The sequence below is a fragment of the Sebastes umbrosus genome, chromosome 8 (genome assembly GCF_015220745.1).
Source record: "Sebastes umbrosus isolate fSebUmb1 chromosome 8, fSebUmb1.pri, whole genome shotgun sequence".
Classification (NCBI taxonomy): domain Eukaryota; kingdom Metazoa; phylum Chordata; class Actinopteri; order Perciformes; family Sebastidae; genus Sebastes; species Sebastes umbrosus.
In genome coordinates, this window is record NC_051276.1 from 35724829 (window position 1) to 35743980 (window position 19152).

Consider the following 19152-nt stretch of genomic DNA (forward strand, 5'->3'; position numbering starts at 1 on the left):
GAACGTGTTCTAGAACCAGAACGTGTTCAAGAACCAGAACCTGTTCTAGAACCAGAACGTGTTCCAGAACCAGAACGTGTTCTAGAACCAGAACATGTTGTAGAACCAGAAAGTGTTCAAGAACCAGAACGTGTTCAAGAACCAGAACCTGTTCTAGAACCAGAACGTGTTCTAGAACCAGAACATGTTGTAGAACCAGAACGTGTTCAAGAACCAGAACGTGTTCCAGAACCAGAACGTGTTCTAGAACCAGAACTTGTGGGGTTCCATGATGAGAATTTACTATCAAAATAAAAACATGAAAAAACCTCCAGACTAGTCTCGGTGTTCTAGAGTCAGAACGTGCCGGTTGATGGAACACGTACCACAACAACTAGAACAGGAACTAGGTTGTAGAATCAGAACAAATGGTCTTCACAACAGAACAGAGTGTTATGGAACCCACGTCAGGGACTAGAACCAGTCGGGATCCAGAATGAGAAAGGTTTAGTTGGAGATGTTGGGGATCCCTTCAGGCACGCCAGACGTGGATCAGGCAACATGGCTGTTTAATGCTAATGTAGAGTCAAGTCTGTGGTGGGTGGAGCTACATCAGCTCAGAGCACAGGATTGTGGGAGATGGAGTCTCTGACTGAGTTCTAACGGTTAAAAAGGAGGAGCGCTTTAGTCCAGACTCCGTACAGAAACATCAAAGAAACATTAACCCCGCTCAGCGGCGGGCTCAGCGGAGTGCAGTCGGGATCAGATCTTCCTACAGCTGACTGGGTCATAAACAGTATACACAGAACATAAAAGCAACAGATCATATACAAAGAGATCATATAAACATATAAACAGAAGGAACTATACAGGGTGTCCATATGAAAGCAGAAGAAGAGATAAGAAGGAGAAAGATTATTTATAAAAACAGAGAAATCAACAACACTGGATCACCGGTTCAGTCTGGAACAAACCAGCCAATCAGAGAACAGCGCCTCAGAGAGGGGGCGGGGCATGACGACTGCTACAGTTTTACCTTCACGTGATTGGCTGTGCCGACATTTACATTAAACTCAGGACTGATGAGACGGGAACAGTCCGACATTCTGATAAACACCTCATCTCTCATTAATAAGCACTTTATAAACATGTCATAAACAGTTCATAACACAATATCATGTAGCTGGAAGATGATTTAAGTGTTAACAACTACATTATAGTGAGTTATAAACCGTTTAGTAACATCCTGGATACACATCCTGGACACCCAGTATCTATCTCATCTCACCAACAAGAGGATTTCCCAGAATGCAGCTGTGTTCCTTTGACCTGAATCTGGACCAGAATCCATTTTTCAGAGTTTGTGTGAACGTATCATCGTCGTGGTTACTGAGCGTCTACGACACCTGGAAACAGCTCGTTAGCATCGTTAGCATTCCTACTGAAAACTGAATCTGGGCGGCGACCACGAGCGCTACCTGGGAGCTAACGATGCTAACTGATGCTAGCCGAACAAACAGACCTGAGCCTCTCTCACTGTCTGATGTTAAAACCTAAAGTCATTATGGGTAATGTAGGAATCAGCTGCAACAGGGAGAAACGCTAAAACAAAAATGAGTTCATAATGGGTTAATATTCACACGGGTGACCTGCAGGGAGGCGGGGTCACGGGTGACCTACAGGGAGGCGTGGTCACGGGTGACCTGCAGAGAGGCGGGGTCACAGGTGACCTGCAGGGAGGCGGGGTCACAGGTGACCTGCAGGGAGGCGGGGTCAGTGAAATGCTCTGTGATTGGACACCAGTGTGACCTCGTAGTCCAACGTACACCTTCTATAAATACAGACGGAGACAGACGATGGTTCAGCTCTCTGTCTTCCTGAAGTCCCGTCCCTTCATTAACCCCGGCAGACTCAGACCGGTCCGCCCCCCCTCCTCTGACGACGGAGGTCTCTAATGGTCTGACAGGGTTTCAGGAAAAGGGGGGGGAGGAGGTCTTTCTGTTTTACTTAAATAGTTCCAGACCTGCTTTGACTCTGGAGATGGAAATGATATCTGGGTCGGGGGGGACCTGGAGGATCTCAGGATCGGGTCCTCGCAGATCTCACTTTTCAAACTGAACCAGATTTATATATTTGAGTTTTTATTGTTCCAGAATCTAATTTAACAGACGAGGTTTCAGTTGGTCCAGTAATCCGGGACCGCTGGTCTCCTTTAGGAAGCGTCCCAACAGGGTCTGAAGAACACTGATGATGGAGGACAGATGGGCGGAGACACCTGAAGACTTGGAGCTGGTTGTAGTTTCCTGTCTTGGTGGGGGGGGGGGGGGGTTCTTGTGTTTAAGGCGTTTCATAAAAGAACGAGTAAAGAATGATGTCATCCAGATGTTTTGAACGCCAGCTGTAGTTTTTCTTCACTGGGGGAGTTTTTTGTTTTCTGGTCTCGGCAGGTCTCAGTAAGTCTTTTTGGGGGGTGGTTCCTGGACCAGGTCTTCTGGTCTTAGGAGGTCTTGACCAGGTCGTAGACGTAGATGTGGAAGTCGTCGTCGAACTTGATGAAGTAGACGGAGGGCTTGGCCTCCACCTGGTGGATGACCATCCCCGACCGCTTGCCGCCGTCCTCTTTGGCGTACTCCACCTGTTTGCCCACCAGACTGTCGACCACCTCGCCGGGTTCCCGCTCCGCCGCCACGCTGTCGTCTGCAGAGAGGAGGACAGACGGAGGGTCAGGTTGTGTTTTTATCAACTATGACAGCCTTAATAATTATTAAATACTCATTTAAATACAATAAAATGAAGTAAAGAACGGGAGTGAGACGTCGGTGTTTGAGTCGGTCATATGAAGTGAACCTACTGGAGTCGGGCATGATGCGCAGGTCTCCCTCCTTGTAGTCGTCCAGCAGCTGGTACATGTAGAGGACCGGGTCCTTCTCGTAGGTGATGTAGAACCAGGCGGTCATGATCGGAGCCCGAGCCAGCACCATCCCCCTCCACTCCTCCTTCGGCCCGTCCTCCGTCTCGAACATGTGCTCCACCGCTTTACCGATCATCGTCTCCGCCAGCAGCGAGTCGCTCACGCGGGCCGGAGCTGGACCAATCACAGAGAGGCACACGGGGGGGGGAGGGGTTATGGAAATATACAGGAAATGTCCTTTCTGTTTAGTTTTTAGTTTTTCTTAAGGGATATACTGTCGTTTTTTTTATTTAGTTTCAGTTTACTAACAATATTTTTCACTGCTTATTTTAGTTTTAGTTTCCTACAATAACCCCGGTGTGCAGGAGACCAGAGAGAATGATGTTGCGTGTTCAGCTCTCACAGTCTGAAAAATAGGCTGAAAAATGTCTGGAAAAAGACCAGTAAAAAGACCAGTAAAAAGACCAGTAAAAATGTCTAAACCATTTTTTTTTTTTTAAGTCTGAAAAATGTGAGAAAAATGTCTTAAAAAAAGTCAGAAAAGTGTCTGGATAAATGGCCAAAACTTCCCGAAAAAAAGTCTGAAATGTCTGAAAAAATGTCTGGAATAAAAAAACAGAAAAATGTCCAGAAAAAGTCTGATAAATGTTTGGAAAATGTCAGAAAAAATAACCAAAAAATGTCAGGATCAATGTGTGTTTGTGGCTTCTCAGTGAATCTCTGTGTTTGAGGTTTAGTTCCTCTCCTGCGTCCAGATATCTGCTGTATTTTACTGTTTCATGTTCAGCTGTAGAAGTCGTCTTTAGTTGCTGCCGATGAAAACCCAACATTTCCTGATTTTGCAGCTTCATAATAAAAGCTTTTAAATAAAATAACAGGGGACTTTTATTGTGAAGAATACAGGAAATGAAAAGTCGCTCCGCTGACCACCAGTCACAGCGAAGGATCAGCCCGCTGCTTTTAAACATCCTCAACTGAAGTCAAGATCTTCTCATCAGTCTCAGTCACACCTCCCAGCAGGTAGCCCTGTTATAATGGAGATGCTAATCCCCGCCGCGCCGCGCCGCGCCGCGCCGTGCCGTGCCAGGCCAGCACACATGTATGGAAAAAGGCCTAAAAGTTGTCCTCACCCACTCGGTCGGGCAGCACCTCCAGGCCCACCACCCTCTCATCGCTGTACAGCTCCAGGCCGTAGATGCAGTCGAAGCCGTCGTATTTGATCAGGTAGAGGGACGGGTTGACGGGGACCTGGTCCAAGACCGTCCCCTTCCACTGGGACGACTTACCTACGAGGAAGCAAAGACAAAACACGGTTTAAACCCCTCATCATGATCACAACGAGGATTACAAAGACAACATCAGCTGAATAAAATGAGTTGAAAGCAGACTTACTGCCCTCCTTCCAGATGTGCTGGATCCTGCAGCCCACGATGTTCCTTCTGGGCTGAGCCAGAGTCTTACTGGGACCAACACTGGTCCTCTGCTTCCTGCAGGGAGACACCCAGAAACACATGATGAGGACTAGAGACCAGCGCTGCAGAATTAATACAATATTAATCACCATCACGACTAAATGAAGAAGATCACCTGAGATACTGACGTTTAAAATATTAATATGTAATATTTAACATGTGATGACGTTGATCAGACTTACTTGTGTGAGTTCTTCTTCTTCATCATGTTTGCAGAAACGCCTGAATGTCCTGAAACACACAAACACTCAGCATCATCACACCGACTGGTGGTGCGTTCAAGGACGCTCTGACATCAGGACAAACAACCAAATTCACATCATTATTTATTATTATTATTAATATTATTATTATTATTATCATATAGTTGTCTGAACTCACCCCCGTCTGCTCGGGGGGGCCGCGGGGCCGCTGGGCTCTTGAATGGGGTCTTCATTCATCCACCTGTGAGGGCCGCCAGCCGGGCCGCCGGTCCAGACTAAACGCTGGGAGTCGGTCTGCGTGATGCCGGGCCGGGGGTCGGTGTGTGAGGGAGGGGGGGAGGAGAAGGGAGGAGGGAGGATGGAGGGAAAGGGGGGGGAGGAGGGTGGGGAAAGGAGGGAGGAGGTGGTGGGAGAGAAGGAGCACCAGGAATTAGGCCGGGCCCTGGGCAGGCTGCATACAGGCCGGGTTCAGACTAACGCCTGGAGACTGAGGCCACGTCACAGCTGATGGACGCGATGAGGAGACCGAGGGTTCCGCCTGAGGAGGGAAATCATGGGCATGATTATTAACCCATTATGAACTGAATATTAACTCATTATTAACTCATTATTAACCCATTATGAACTGAATATTAACTCATTATTAACTCATTATTAACTGACTCAGATCTCTTCATTCCAGATTTAATGTTTAATGTTTATTTTTCTTATTTTTAACTGATAACAGATGATTTTATCTGAACGGATTATTAATAAAGATCTTTATGCATTTTGCCTCCTGAAATGTTTTAAGCATTTTGTAATAAAGTTTATCATTATTAAACGGTAAGGAATTTTAAACCATGTCCATCATAAGTACTCAATATCTCGTTTATTAGCACAACAGACGAGCTGAAACCGGAGTATGGAGGACAAAACCTGCCAAAATACAAAATAAATGAATAAATGACTCAATAAATAAATATGTCATTAAATGTAGCAAAAATAATAATAAAAATAAATGTAGCCATTAATTCATTTATTAAATGTGACATAAATAGATATTTCTGTTTTAATTTGCTTCTTTATTTATTTATCTTTGTATTAAATCTTAATCTTAAACCTCATTTATTTACTCTTCTGTTTAATTTTCCCTTTTATTTAATTATGACACATCTGGAGTGAGAAGCAGAAATGTATAAAGAAAAAAATACAGAAATAAACAAGTTTAGGGAAATAAATAAGGGTTGAAATGCAAAAGGAAAATCCTGCAGAAATAAGTTAATAAATGCATAAATAAATACATACATTTAAAAATACATATTAAATAAATAAAAACTAAATGTATAAATAAATAATGCAAAAATTAATTAATTAATTAAAAAATGAATACAAATAAATAAAAGGAAAAATGAAACAGAAGAATAAATAAATGAGGGAATTAATACAAAGATAAACATATAAAGACGCAAATCAAAACAAAAATATCAATTTATGCCACATTTAATAAATTAATTAATGGATACATTAATTTGTAATATTATTTTTGCTACATTTAATGACATATTTATTTATTGAGTCATTCATTTATTTTTTATTTACGCAGGATCCGTCCTCCATATCAGAAAACCTTTTGTCATTTTTTTCATTGAAAATGATTTAAATGATTTAAATGATTTAAATGATTTAAATGATGAAGCATTTATTGACCTATTGATTAATCAGTTATCAGACCGATGTGGTTGGATCTATTTCGTTTCGTGAAACCACAACAAGCAGCTGTTCTGGAGTCTGAAACACCGCAGGACGTTTCTCATCACCGACTTTATGCAAATTATCAAACACACAACTCAGGACTTCATCACTTCCTGTCTGTGTGTCTCTGTTCTATACAGACTGATGTTTGGCTTTATATAAGATGAGGTAGAGAACAGAACAGACAGAAAGAGGTCAGTAAACATCTGGATCAACTGGAATCCAACAGGCAGCAGACAGAGAGGAAACCTCCAGATCATCACAGAGATGAGATCCGGTTTACAAGGTCATCAACGCCACCAGCAACAACACAGACAGACAGACAGACAGACAGACAGACAGACAGACAGACAGACAGACAGAGAGACAGACAGACAGACAGACAGACAGACAGACAGACAGACAGACAGACAGAGAGACAGACAGACAGACAGACAGACAGAGAGACAGAGAGACAGACAGAGAGACAGACAGAGAGACAGACAGACAGACAGACAGACAGACAGAGAGACGAGACAGACAGACAGACAGACAGACAGACAGACAGACAGACAGAGAGACGAGACAGACAGACAGACAGACAGACAGACAGACAGACAGACAGACAGAGAGACAGACAGACAGACAGACAGACAGACAGACAGACAGACAGACAGACAGACAGACAGACAGATAGACAGATAGACAGATAGACAGATAGACAGGCATGATAGTAGCACACAGACAAACTGCTTTATGGAGATAAAATAACGGATAAAGAGCTGCAAGCTGCAACAACACCTGCAACACAAACCACAGACCTGCTGCTGCTGCTGCTGCATGATACTAACACACTGACTCAGATCAGACCAAGATACACCAGGATCAACCAGACCAAGATAGACCAGGATCAACCAGACCAGGATCAGACTGAGGCCACAGTGGAGAAGATTAAATCCAGCAGGAGGTGGAGATGTGAGATCTGGGATCTGAGATGTGAGATCTGAGATCTGAGATGTGAGATCTGATCTGAGATGTGAGATCTGAGATGTGAGATCTGAGATCTGAGATGTGAGATCTGATCTGAGATGTGAGATCTGATCGGAGGGATTGAAGCTCTTCAGGTTTCTAGACGGAGGAAGATCTGCTGCTTTCAGCTTCCTCATCATCTTATATTTATGAAATATTCACTAGAACCAAACATTGTATGTTGATAAGAACTGAAAGTCAATAGTTGGTTCCATGTCAACCTCAGCGGCCAGCAGCAGAGCTACGCTGCCGCCATTTTGGACTGAAAGAGACTACCAGACGCCAGTAAAACGTCCTCCTACAGAGAGACGTACAGAAGTGAAACTATATTATTTCTATTCTGTTGTCATATTTAATGTCTCTACTGAAATGTTCTGTGTTGAACAATAACAATATTATGAAATATGCATACTATTATAACTATTTACTTACTTACTTATTAAACTCTTTTCCCGGCTGCTTCTAGGGCTGCACGATTATGGCCAAAATGATAATCAGGATTATTTTGATCAATATTGAGATGATTATTATTCATAGATCATTCATCTACACGCTATTCAAACACGGCTACAGAGTGGAATCACTACCCGCGGTCGGGATGAGCGTCCATCAGATCAAAGCATGTAAACAAACTATGACGCTTGTTTCTCTCTTCTTTTCTGAGACTTATGATGACTGACAGTTTTTATTCATAGTTATAATTCCAGTGTGCCTAGAAGCACAAGGCAAAGCCTTGTGCAAAGCACACTGGTCTATTATTCGACGCGTTTATTTCTTATTCTTCTTCTGCCAAACTTTGCCGCGCTACTCCTCCGGCAGCGTTGGCAACACCTGTACAAAAAATACATCAAAACGTGCGGAATGATCGGGAATCGTGTGCTATGACCTGGCTAAGAGATTGCGCAGCGGTTTCCGAGAAAATCGCGCGAAAGCGTGATTTTTTTGCTCCATTGGAATGCATTGAAAATCGACGTGAAGAGTGCTCATAAACACTCCTCTTTGGGGCCATACAGAGTCGCCATACTTTAACGTAGAAACGGGATTAAAAGTTTAAACGGGTCACGAGACTTGGGACTTTATTTGGCCAAATGGAAATTTTTTGATAGCTGGCACGGTTTTCACGAAATCGCAGTTTACGTTTTGTGAAATTTTCAGACCGTTTCAGATTTTATAATGGGTGTGTATTGCGTGGGTCGTTAAAGGCTAGAGTGTGTGACATCATCGCTAGAGTGCGGGAAAGCTTTGAAATCTTTTGAAAATTTTCTGAACAAATTGCTCTGTAGCCCACAACGTCCACTCCTCATACACAATTAATACATCAAAACGTAGGTATTTTTGTGCCGGTCGCAAACATGTAGCTATGGAATCAGTCGGACTTACACATTTGGCGACACATGCCTGAACGTGAGAGCAACTGCAGGCTTCGCTCCCATAGGGCCCCATATTAAATTTCACAGAATGTTTTGGATCAGAGAAAAAAGTTAATACTTTTCGAAACTGCCGCCGAGGTCACATTTTTGAAACTACAGACCCAAATGTCGCACCATTTGTTCATCAGAGACTCCTAACTGGCCTCATGAACAATCTAAGCGATAGGAGTCACGGTTTCTGTCGTAGAAGCACTTTTATGACATGTACATCTCTGGTTAACTCCTATTATAAACTGCCCCACTGCAGCAGTGGCCAATCACCACGGCAACTTCAGATTGCTGCTAGACAGCTGATTCACATTAGCCAATCAGAGCAGGCTGACTAACACACCCACCCACCCACCCACACACACACACACACCCACACACACACACACACACACACACACACACACACACACACACACACACACACACACACACACACACACACACACACACACACACACACACACTATTTACTGTATCCATTTCAGTGAGCCAGCATGCTCTAAACCAGGCTTCAATGGATCAGGGCCATAATTAATGTGATCAATTACACCTGTGATTAAAAGCCCCCAACTCTCATTGTATGATAACAGGAACTAGGTATTCACCTACTTTTCAAAATAAAATCCCTCAACTCTTACTGTATGTTAACAGGAAACTAAACACTCCTCACGGCCCCCCAATCACCATGGCAACCACTGACAGACACGCACGCAGCAAAAGGGCCTACAGTTATGACCTCACTATGGACCTCAGACAGTCTGAATCTGCCACCCCCCCCACCCATCCCCCCAGCACCAGGCACACTGGTCAAAATTTCTTGCGAAATTTTCTAGTTATTTATTACACGACTGTGTTGAATACTCGATTCTGATTGGTCAATCACGGCGTTCTGCGGTCTGTAATTTCTGTATAACAGACCGTTGCTATGTATAACAGACCGTTGCTACGTATAACAGACCGTTGCTACGTATAACAGACCGTTGCTACGTATAACAGACCGTTGCTATGGGCGCAGCTCTGATGTCGGACTCTGGAGGACCGTTTTTGTGTCTAAATATTGATTTCTTCAGTAAGTAGCCGTGTAATAATCAGGATGGCCCTGAAGGGGATTCTTTCACAACAACGAGCGGCTCGCTGTTCATCATCTCTTACTTAATTCCGAGTGAAGTTTACTGTTTAAAAAAGGCGGTCGCTAACAAGCGGCTAAATGAGACGACTAAACGTCATCACGCCGACACGTCCTCCTTCACAGCCTCGTTGTGTTTACTCGCGTCATGTGACCGTGGTGGAGTTGGTTTGTAGTCTAACGTCGCTTTTTACTTCTGCTGATTGCATTCACGCTTCATAAATCATAAAGTGGTGTTCATTAGTGGAGATTATCTTACTGAACAAAACGTGTCGGTATCATAAACGTTTGTTTGCCACAGAGCTGATTTTCTGCAATAATCCAAAACCTAATGGAACAATCCCATTGGCTGTTAGTGGAGGGAACCAGGGAGATGATCACTTCCTGGTTGGCCTACAAAAACACGTTGTCCTTGGAGAACTCATAGACATTTATACATAGACGCCTCATTGGACGCTTCCACGATCCCGGAGTCAATGTGCCGTCTATTGGTGCCTTCAAATGTGGTGGTGTTTACCGTGTTTACGAGTTAGGTCCATATGACCGCCACCCCCCACCCTCATGTCGTATTCACGACCTCATAAATGAAAAGTTCCTGAAATTTCCGAGTTCACGACTTGTGACGTGTTTGTTGACGTTGTCAGAAATGGCGGAGGCCTTGGAAGTTAATTTTTCGGTGCATAATAAGTTAATATATTGTACTTTTAGTCGTATGTTGTTTTTCTTCGTAATTGTATAATATGTCTGAAGAAAATGTTGATATTCTCAACGGCCTCATCTTTCTCCTCCGTCATTATGTCTTTGCATGATGTTACCCACTCGCTAGCTTGCTAGCCTCTGTGGCTTCTAGACGCCGACAGTAACGTTAATATTAGCGTTGCTTAGCAGCGGCGTTCTCATGATTTAACCACTTGAACGCCAAACATATCGTGCACAAGACTTCCCATGTTGTAAACACAAGCTCACCAGTTTCATTTGAAGGCACCAAATGTCTACGTATATACTGCACGTACTGTATGTCTATGGTAGTACTCTATTATGGTAAGTTGAACATGGTGAAATGAAGCTCCAGATCTCCTCTCACAGTGAGAGACTGGTGATGTCGGTCTCTGCAGTTCACGTTGCAGAAGAGTGAGGAGAGACGTGTGTTTCAGATGCAGTCTGAATGGTAAAAATGTGTTGAGCCACTGAGGAGATATCAACATCTAAATGTAGAAACCTGCAGATGTGAGGGCGTATGGAGGAGAATAACATCAGCTGTAGGTGATGTTAACGTGTCGACTACATCAGTGGAAACATACAGTGAACACTGAGGGTAAAAAAACACACTGCTGGGAACATAGGAACCATGAGAGAGGTCGTCAGACTACCAGGAGGATACTGAGCTGAACAGTTACCATGAACACAACATCTGGGAGTCCTGCAGCAGCAGCAGCTTCACCTCCTCCGTTACTACCAACACATCACACCTCAGCTCACATTATAGTATAATATAACATAATAACAGCATGGTGTCATCACTGAGTGTTCCTGTTCATATAACTGGAGTAAATAATGAGTTGTTTTGGCTGCTGATGATGAAGATGACCATCCAGAGGTCACAGTTAACCCTCCTCCTCCTCCTCTTTAACTGACCACCACACACATACATATATATATATATATATATATATATATATATATATATATATATATATATATAAATATATATATATATATATATATATATATATATATATATATATATATATATATATACCAACCTGCTGGTTTACACTCCAACATATTGAAAACAATGAACACAACATCTGGGAGTCCTGCAGCAGCTTCATCTCCTCTGATAGTACTAATAACACATCAGACCTCAGCTCATATTACAATACAATATAACATAATAACAGCATGGTGTCATCACTGAGCATTCCTGTTCATATAACTGGAGTAAATACTGAGCTGAACACAGTTACCATGAACACAACATCTGGGAGTCCTGCAGCAGCTTCACCTCCTCTGGTAGTACTAACAGCTCACATTATAGTATAATATAACATAATAACAGCATGGTGTCATCACTGAGTGTTCCTGTTCATATAACTGGAGTAAATACTGAGTTGTTTTGGCTGCTGATGAAGATGACCATCCAGAGGTCACAGTTAACCCTCCTCCTCCTCTCTAACTGACCATATAGATCGATATATGTATATGTACATGTATATAACCCAGCCTGCAGGTTAACTAACACACAGTACGTCTGTATGAAGATGTGTCGGCTGGTCAGTGAGGAGTGGATCTCTGCAGCTGGCCGCCATATTGCGCCAGTATTTACTAAAACCCGCATCAGTGAGAAAAAACAGAAAGCAGCTTCAGCAGCGAACAAAGGAGCAGAGAGAGCAGAGAGAGCAGAGAGAGAGAGAAGGAGGAGAGGAGAGGAGGAGAGAGGAGCGGTGAGCTAACTGCTCTCCTGGCTCTCTGCGGTAACACGGTGAACCGGACAAACCGCCCGTTAACCGGCCCGTCCCGCGCTACCGGAGGCCGCAGCTTCTTACCGATCCAGCAGTCAGTGTCGCCGCATAATCCCGATCAGCCGCCGATCAACCCGCCGAGGCTCCAGATTGATCCGCTCTCCTCCCGGTCGGTTACCGCCGCGGCGTCAAGCTGGACGAACTCAAGATGGAGGCCGGAAGTCAGGCGCGCAGGCCTACAAAATAAAAGCGGGCACTTTTTGCTGCAACGTTTTTCTTCTTCTTCGTGGTTTTTGTTTTGTGGCAGAGTTCAATAACAATGTTGAGGTGCATACCGCCCCCTACCGCCCCGGAGGATGTAGAACAAGAAATGAATAATAAATAAATGACTCAATAAATAAATAAAGATTTCGTTAAATATAGAAAAATAATATTGAAAATAGATGTGGCCATTCATTATTTTATTTTAAATTTTTTGGACTTTTATCCCGTTATTTATTGGACTTATTTTTAAACTTTTTTTCGTCAATTATTCAGACTTTTTTCAGATATTTTTCTGACTTTTTTGTTTGTTTGTTTTTTCTGTAATTTTTCTGTAATTTTTCTGACTTTTTTTCGGATATTTTTAGTACTTTTTTCCACACATTTTTCGGACTTTCATTCTGTTATTTTGTAAATATATTTTTAAACTTTTTTTTGTCAATTATTCAGACTTTTTTCAGATATTTTTCTGACTTTTTTGTTTGTTTGTTTTTTCGTACATTTACGGTCAGACGTACGGTCTTTCGGATATTTTTTGGAAATTTTTCGTACTTTTTTTCACACATTTTTCGGACTTTCATTCTGTTATTTTGTAAATATATTTTTAAACTTTTTTTCGGAAATATTTCTGACCATTTTTAGACTTTTTTTTATTTTTTACTTTTTTCGGATATTTCCAGAATTTTTTGTTTTTTTTGTACATTTATCTGACTTTATTTCGGACCTCTTTTGGACATTTTTTGGACATTTTTCGGACATTCTTCTGACTATTTTTTTAAAAGATATTTTACGTTTTTCTTTTATTTAATTTTTTTTGTAACTTTTTCTGACTTTTTTTCTGACTTTTTTTGTTTGTTTATTTGTTTGTTTTATTAATTATTAAAATTCATTATTTATTTATCTTTGTATTAACTCCCCTACTTATCTAATCTTCTGTTTAATGTTTACTTTTATGTATTAATGTATTTATTTTTATTCATTTTTAAATTAATTTTTGCAATTTATTATTTATGTATTCATTTTTATTTATTTAATATTTATTGTAAGATATATGTATTTATTTATTTCTGCACGATTTTCCCTTTGCATTTCAACCCTTATTTATTATGGAGGATGGAACCTGCCAAAATAAAAAATAATAAAATAAATAACTTACTTAATATAGATTGCAATAACAACGTTGAGGTGCATACCGCCCCGGAGGATGTAGAACAAGAAATGACTCAATAAATAAATAAATAAATAAAGATGTCGTTAATATAAATGTTGCTACATTTGATGACATGTTTATTTTATTTATTGAGTAAATTATTAGCACGGTAAGCATTTTTTATTTCATTTATTTATTTTATATTCATCTTTAAATGTATGTATTGGGACATTTATAAAAAAATAAAAGAAGACCTTTGATCATGTAATTTACATGTCCCATACAGCCTGGTGTTCTGGCATGCAATCAGCTGCACATAAAACCCTAAAAATTGCAAATAAACGTTACAGTCAAGCAGAACTCCCATTCAGCCTTCAGCATCAACTTTCCTTTGTTGTGCCAATCGGTGTTAGCTAGCTTGTTAGCTAGCAGGCGGTGGAAGCACGCCTCTGGGTTTGGTGTACGGGACAGTTTGACTTTCAGCATTTTCATTTGTATCATTTGGTTCAGGGTGCCAGTCAGGTCTCGGTCCTGACATTTAACATACTGTAGGTCAGTCACGTTGTGTTTTCAGCTGTAGTTCTTTTATTTTAAATGTTTAAATCAAACCTCACAAAGGAATGTGCAATTCATAAAGTACACCCTCCACATAGAATGACCAGAGTTCATAACAACACAAACACAACATCTTTGCAAAATCAACAGTCATATATTGAATTAAACTGATAAGATCAAAGTTTCCGAAGGGCTGGATTTGACCGGATTTGACAATGTCAGCTAGTAACTCTAGTAGATCTAGTAGCGCTAGTAGATCTACTAGATCTACTAGATCTAGTAGATCTACTAGATCTAGTAGCGCTAGTAGCGCTCGTAGCACGACATAAACAAAATTTGATGTAGTATTAGTTGTAGGCTATTTACATTTAACACGCAGGGCAAAGACACAGGACACAACCTCTGATTATCCATCCATCGGCACGACACCTTTATCTTTCTGACGGACCTGCTTTACCTTGTTAGCAGATGTTACCGTGCTAACAGATGTTACCTTGCCATCAGTGTTTACCGTTCTAGCAGGCTTTACTGTGCTAGCATACTTTACCGTGCAAGCAGACGTTACCGTGCTAACAGATATTACCTTGCCATCAGTGTTTACCGTGCTACCAGACTTTACCTTGCTAGCAGACGTTACCTTGCTAGCGGACTTTACCTTGCTAGCAGACGTTACCTTGCTAGCAGACGTTACCTTGCTAGCGGACTTTACCTTGCTAGCAGACGTTACCTTGTTAGCAGACTTTACCGTGCTAGCAGACGTTCCCATGCTACCAGACTGCCGTTTCCGACGGTAAGCTGGAGCCGTTATCGGTGTATTTTGTGTCATTTCTCTGATGTTCTGCTGCAGCTCGCCGACAACATCAGTTAACCAGCAGATCTTCTTATTCAGTCGTCTCGTCTTCTGTTTTTCCATTTTTAAATTTTTGCGGCAGTTGTCCAGTTTTCTTCCCACCATCTGAATTTTACAGTGTAATTTGTGACAGGCGTCGATCTGCATGTTGGGAGCAGGACAGTGGTCAGCAGAGGCTGAACTGCTGGATGATGGTCTGACATGTTCCTGTGGTGTAGTCTGAGTAGCCGTGGATCTGGACTGTGGGTCGGTGTTAACCTTGGTGTTTACCTCACTGTAAACCTCGGTGATAACCACAGGGTCTACCTCAGTTTTAACCACAGTGTTGACCACAGTGTTGACCTCACTGTTAACCTCGGTGTTAACCTCAGTGTTGACCACGGTGTTGACCTTGGTGTTGACCTCTGTGTTAACCTCTGTGTTAACCTCCGTGTTAACCTCACTGTTAACCTCTGTAGATGTGACTTCTCCAGACGTAGAGGGACCCGTCGTGTTGTGGTACGGGTGATCTAGGTAAACAATGTCACTTAACTTTCTGTGCATATTATATATCGGTGTCCACCTGGAGAAGGCAAAAATAGTCGGGACAGCATTTGAATGTAGTTTCCTTCTCCCGCTGCGGGCATAGAAACAGTCCGGGGTGAAGTGTAGAGCACATATTCGGGAGTTGGGCGTCGGCTTCCAGTTCCTGCGCTTTATGTTACGGACCCACTGACGCTTCCTCTTCACATCACGGTGTGGAAAACTGGAAAAAAATTGTATCATCAAATTAAGTGGTATGAAAATCTCATGTTTAACTAATGCCGACCTCACACCTAACGACGTTTAAAGTGATTTTTACTGCCGCACACATATTTCCAATATCAGAATAAAATCAGGAATTATTTCAGATATCTAACTAAAAACACATTGACTTCCACACGAGGGAACAGGACATTTTTTGACTTTTTTTCAGAAATTTTTTGTTACTTTATTTTTCTGATTTCTTTTTTTTTTTTTAAGATACTTTACTTTTTTTTTTTTTTTTTTTAAGCTTTTTTCCAGACATTTTTTGGACTTTTATTTCGTTATTTATTGGACTTTTTTTTTTCTTTTTTTTTTCCGTATATTTTTCATTCTTTTTTTCAGACATTTTTCTGACTTTTGTTTGTTTGTTTGTTTTTTCGTACATTTTTCTGTAATTTTTTTTACTTTTTCCGGATATTTCCAGAATTTTTTGGGTTTTTTTGTACATTTATCGGACTTTATTTTGGACCTCTTTCGGAAATCTTTCAGACATTCTTCTGACTTTTTTCAGACATTTTATGGACTTTGATAACGTTATTTTTTGGAAATTTTTCTTTTTAACTTTTTTTCCCGTAATTTTTTAAAACTTTTTTTCAGACAATTTTTTAACTTTATTTTCGGACATTTTTCTGACTTTTTTTTTTTTTTTTACTTTTTTAAGATATTTGACGGAATTTTTCTCTTTAAAACTTTTTTTCAGACATTATTGGGACTTTTATTCCATTATTTATCTGACTTTTTTTTCTTTTTTTTTTCGGACATTCTTCTGACTTTTTTTCAGACATTTTTTGGACTTTTTTTCCATTATTTTGTGGACATTTTTTAAAACTTTTTTCGTAAATATTTCTAAGTTTTTTTCAGACATTTTTCAGAGTATTTCTTTTTTTTACTTTTTTCGAATATTTTTCGGAATTTTTTATTTTTTTGTAAATTTTTTCAGACCTATTTTGGAACTTTTTCGGACATTGTTCTGACTTTTTTCAGACATTTTTTGGACTTTCATTGACTTTGATTCTGTTATTTTTTGGACATTTTTCTTTTTAACTTTTTTTCCCGTATTTTTTCTAACTTTTTCTGACATTTTTCTGACTTTTTTGTCTTATTTTTTTCTGAATCTCTTTTTTAATATTTTTCGGAATTTTATATTTAAAAAAAAACATTTGATAAAATGTTAACTCATTTATTTAAGCACTCTATGTATAATTCATAGTTTTTTTTTAAACCAGATCCTTTCTATAAGAAAATGACAACTTTTAAGAGTAATGAATGAAATAAAAACTCATGGATCTGATCATACATTAGCATGGTAAAGCTAATTGCTTGCTAGCATTAGCCTACATAAAAATAAAACTAATGAACTGTATAAAACATACCAGAACAGAGGAACCTTGCATCCACTCCCGTCTGTTCGCTGCACACAGTTCAGGACGACACAAGACGGCATCTTCAACTATCGGGAACTTCTCACTGGGAAGACAAAAAAAGGTTTAGTTTATCTTTTCATATTCAAATATTATTACAAAAAAATAACTCATGTTCCACCAAAAAAATTACTAATGTTCCACCAAAAAATAACTCATGTTCCACCAAAAAATAACTCATGTTCCACCAAAAAATAACTCATGTTCCACCAAAAAATAACTCATGTTCCACCAAAAAAATTACTAATGTTCCACCAAAAAATAACTCATGTTCCACCAAAAAATAACTCATGTTCCACCAAAAAATAACTCATGTTCCACCAAAAAATAACTCATGTTCCACCAAAAAATAACTCATGTTCCACCAAAAAATAACTCATGTTCCACCAAAAAATAACTCATGTTCCACCAAAAAAATTACTAATGTTCCACCAAAAAATAACTCATGTTCCACCAAAAAATAACTCATGTTCCACCAAAAATAACTCATGTTCCACCAAAAAATAACTCATGTTCCACCAAAAAATAACTCATGTTCCACCAAAAAATAACTCATGTTCCACCAAAAAAATTACTAATGTTCCACCAAAAAATAACTCATGTTCCACCAAAAAATAACTCATGTTCCACCAAAAAATAACTCATGTTCCACCAAAAAATAACTCATGTTCCACCAAAAAATAACTCATGTTCCACCAAAAAATAACTCATGTTCCACCAAAAAACAACTCATGTTCAACTAAAAAATAACTCATGTTCCACCAAAAAACAACTCATGTTCCACCAGCAGGTCTGTTAGAAATAGAAATATGAAGCTTTTCCTGATACTTTAACATGAAGCTGATGATACTTGTGTACTTTTACTGCTAATAATTTTACTTCATGAAGCTGAGAATAGTTGTGTACTTTTACTGCTGATACTTTAACATCATGAAGCTGATAATACTGTAAATGTACCTGTGAACAGAGTACTTTTACATCGCAGTATGTGTACTTTTACTGCAGTATAATGATGTGAATACTTCCTCCTCTGGTCAGTATTAAATATGAGAGTAGTACATGAGGTATTTGTGCATGCAGTACTGGTAGACATGGAGGTACTATTACTCAGTAAAAGAGAGATTTGAGAAGTTAAAACTTGTAACGTGAAGTAGAAGTAACGTTAACCCTCTGGGTCGCGTTACTTCGTCATCAGTCAGTAACGTTAACCCGCTTTAATACTCACTAATACTGAGATTTATTAAAGCCTGATATCACATAACAGTAGCAGGATGACGTAGTCCAATATTTAGAGTTATTATCAACGTTAACTCACCTCCACGGAGCCGCTAAAGGTGAGACTACTGCGCATGCTCTGTGGGCCCGGAAGCACATACCGGAAGTTCCGGGTATTCTGCTTCCGCCCTTTTCTTCTTCGGTTTTCTGGCGGACTGCAAAAACAACGTTCAAGGCGCCACCTGCTGTTCGGTAGTAACACAACAAAGCAGAAATACATAAAGAAAAGAATACAGAAATAAATAAGTTTGGGTAAATAAATTTAGAGGGAAAATCCTGCATAAATATATAAATACATTTAAAAATAAATATAAAATAAATACAAATAAATGCATGAATAAAAATACATAAATAAATAAAATGGAAAATTATACAGTAGAGTAAATAAATAAGGGAATTAATACAAAGACAAATAATAATAAATAATAAATTAATTAACAATTAAATAATATTAGTTATTTTTAAACAGGCCAATCTTCATAATGAATACTTTTACTTTTGGTATTTTTCAAAACTTTTTTACTTTTACTTGAGTAAT

The 19152-nt window shown here is 39.9% G+C and overlaps 2 protein-coding genes across 4 annotated transcripts; both read right to left on the reverse strand.

The window, feature by feature from the left end:
* Positions 1-1689: 1689 nt before the first annotated feature.
* spinb (spindlin b) lies at positions 1690-12602 on the reverse strand. The gene is made up of 7 exons (XM_037777791.1): positions 12401-12602; positions 4744-5103; positions 4545-4593; positions 4283-4377; positions 4021-4176; positions 2831-3064; positions 1690-2676 (listed from the first exon to the last, which is right to left on the reverse strand). Exons 2-7 carry the CDS (start codon positions 4796-4798, stop codon positions 2477-2479), a joined length of 789 nt encoding a protein of 262 aa, XP_037633719.1. The 5' UTR covers positions 4799-5103; positions 12401-12602; the 3' UTR covers positions 1690-2476.
* Positions 12603-14294: 1692 nt separating this feature from the next.
* On the reverse strand, positions 14295-18824 carry LOC119492301. Of its 3 annotated transcripts, XM_037776655.1 has the most exons (5): positions 18655-18824; positions 17292-17385; positions 15559-15877; positions 14866-15522; positions 14295-14775 (listed from the first exon to the last, which is right to left on the reverse strand). In XM_037776655.1, the coding sequence occupies exons 2-5, from the start codon at positions 17360-17362 to the stop codon at positions 14689-14691; spliced, it is 1134 nt and encodes a 377-aa protein (XP_037632583.1). In that variant the 5' UTR covers positions 17363-17385; positions 18655-18824; the 3' UTR covers positions 14295-14688. The 3 variants fall into 3 exon arrangements, with proteins under 3 accessions (XP_037632583.1, XP_037632581.1, XP_037632582.1); XM_037776653.1 differs by having other exon boundaries at positions 14295-15522; positions 18655-18823; XM_037776654.1 differs by having other exon boundaries at positions 14295-15498; positions 15583-15877; positions 18655-18818.
* Between the last annotated feature and the right edge of the window lie 328 nt (positions 18825-19152).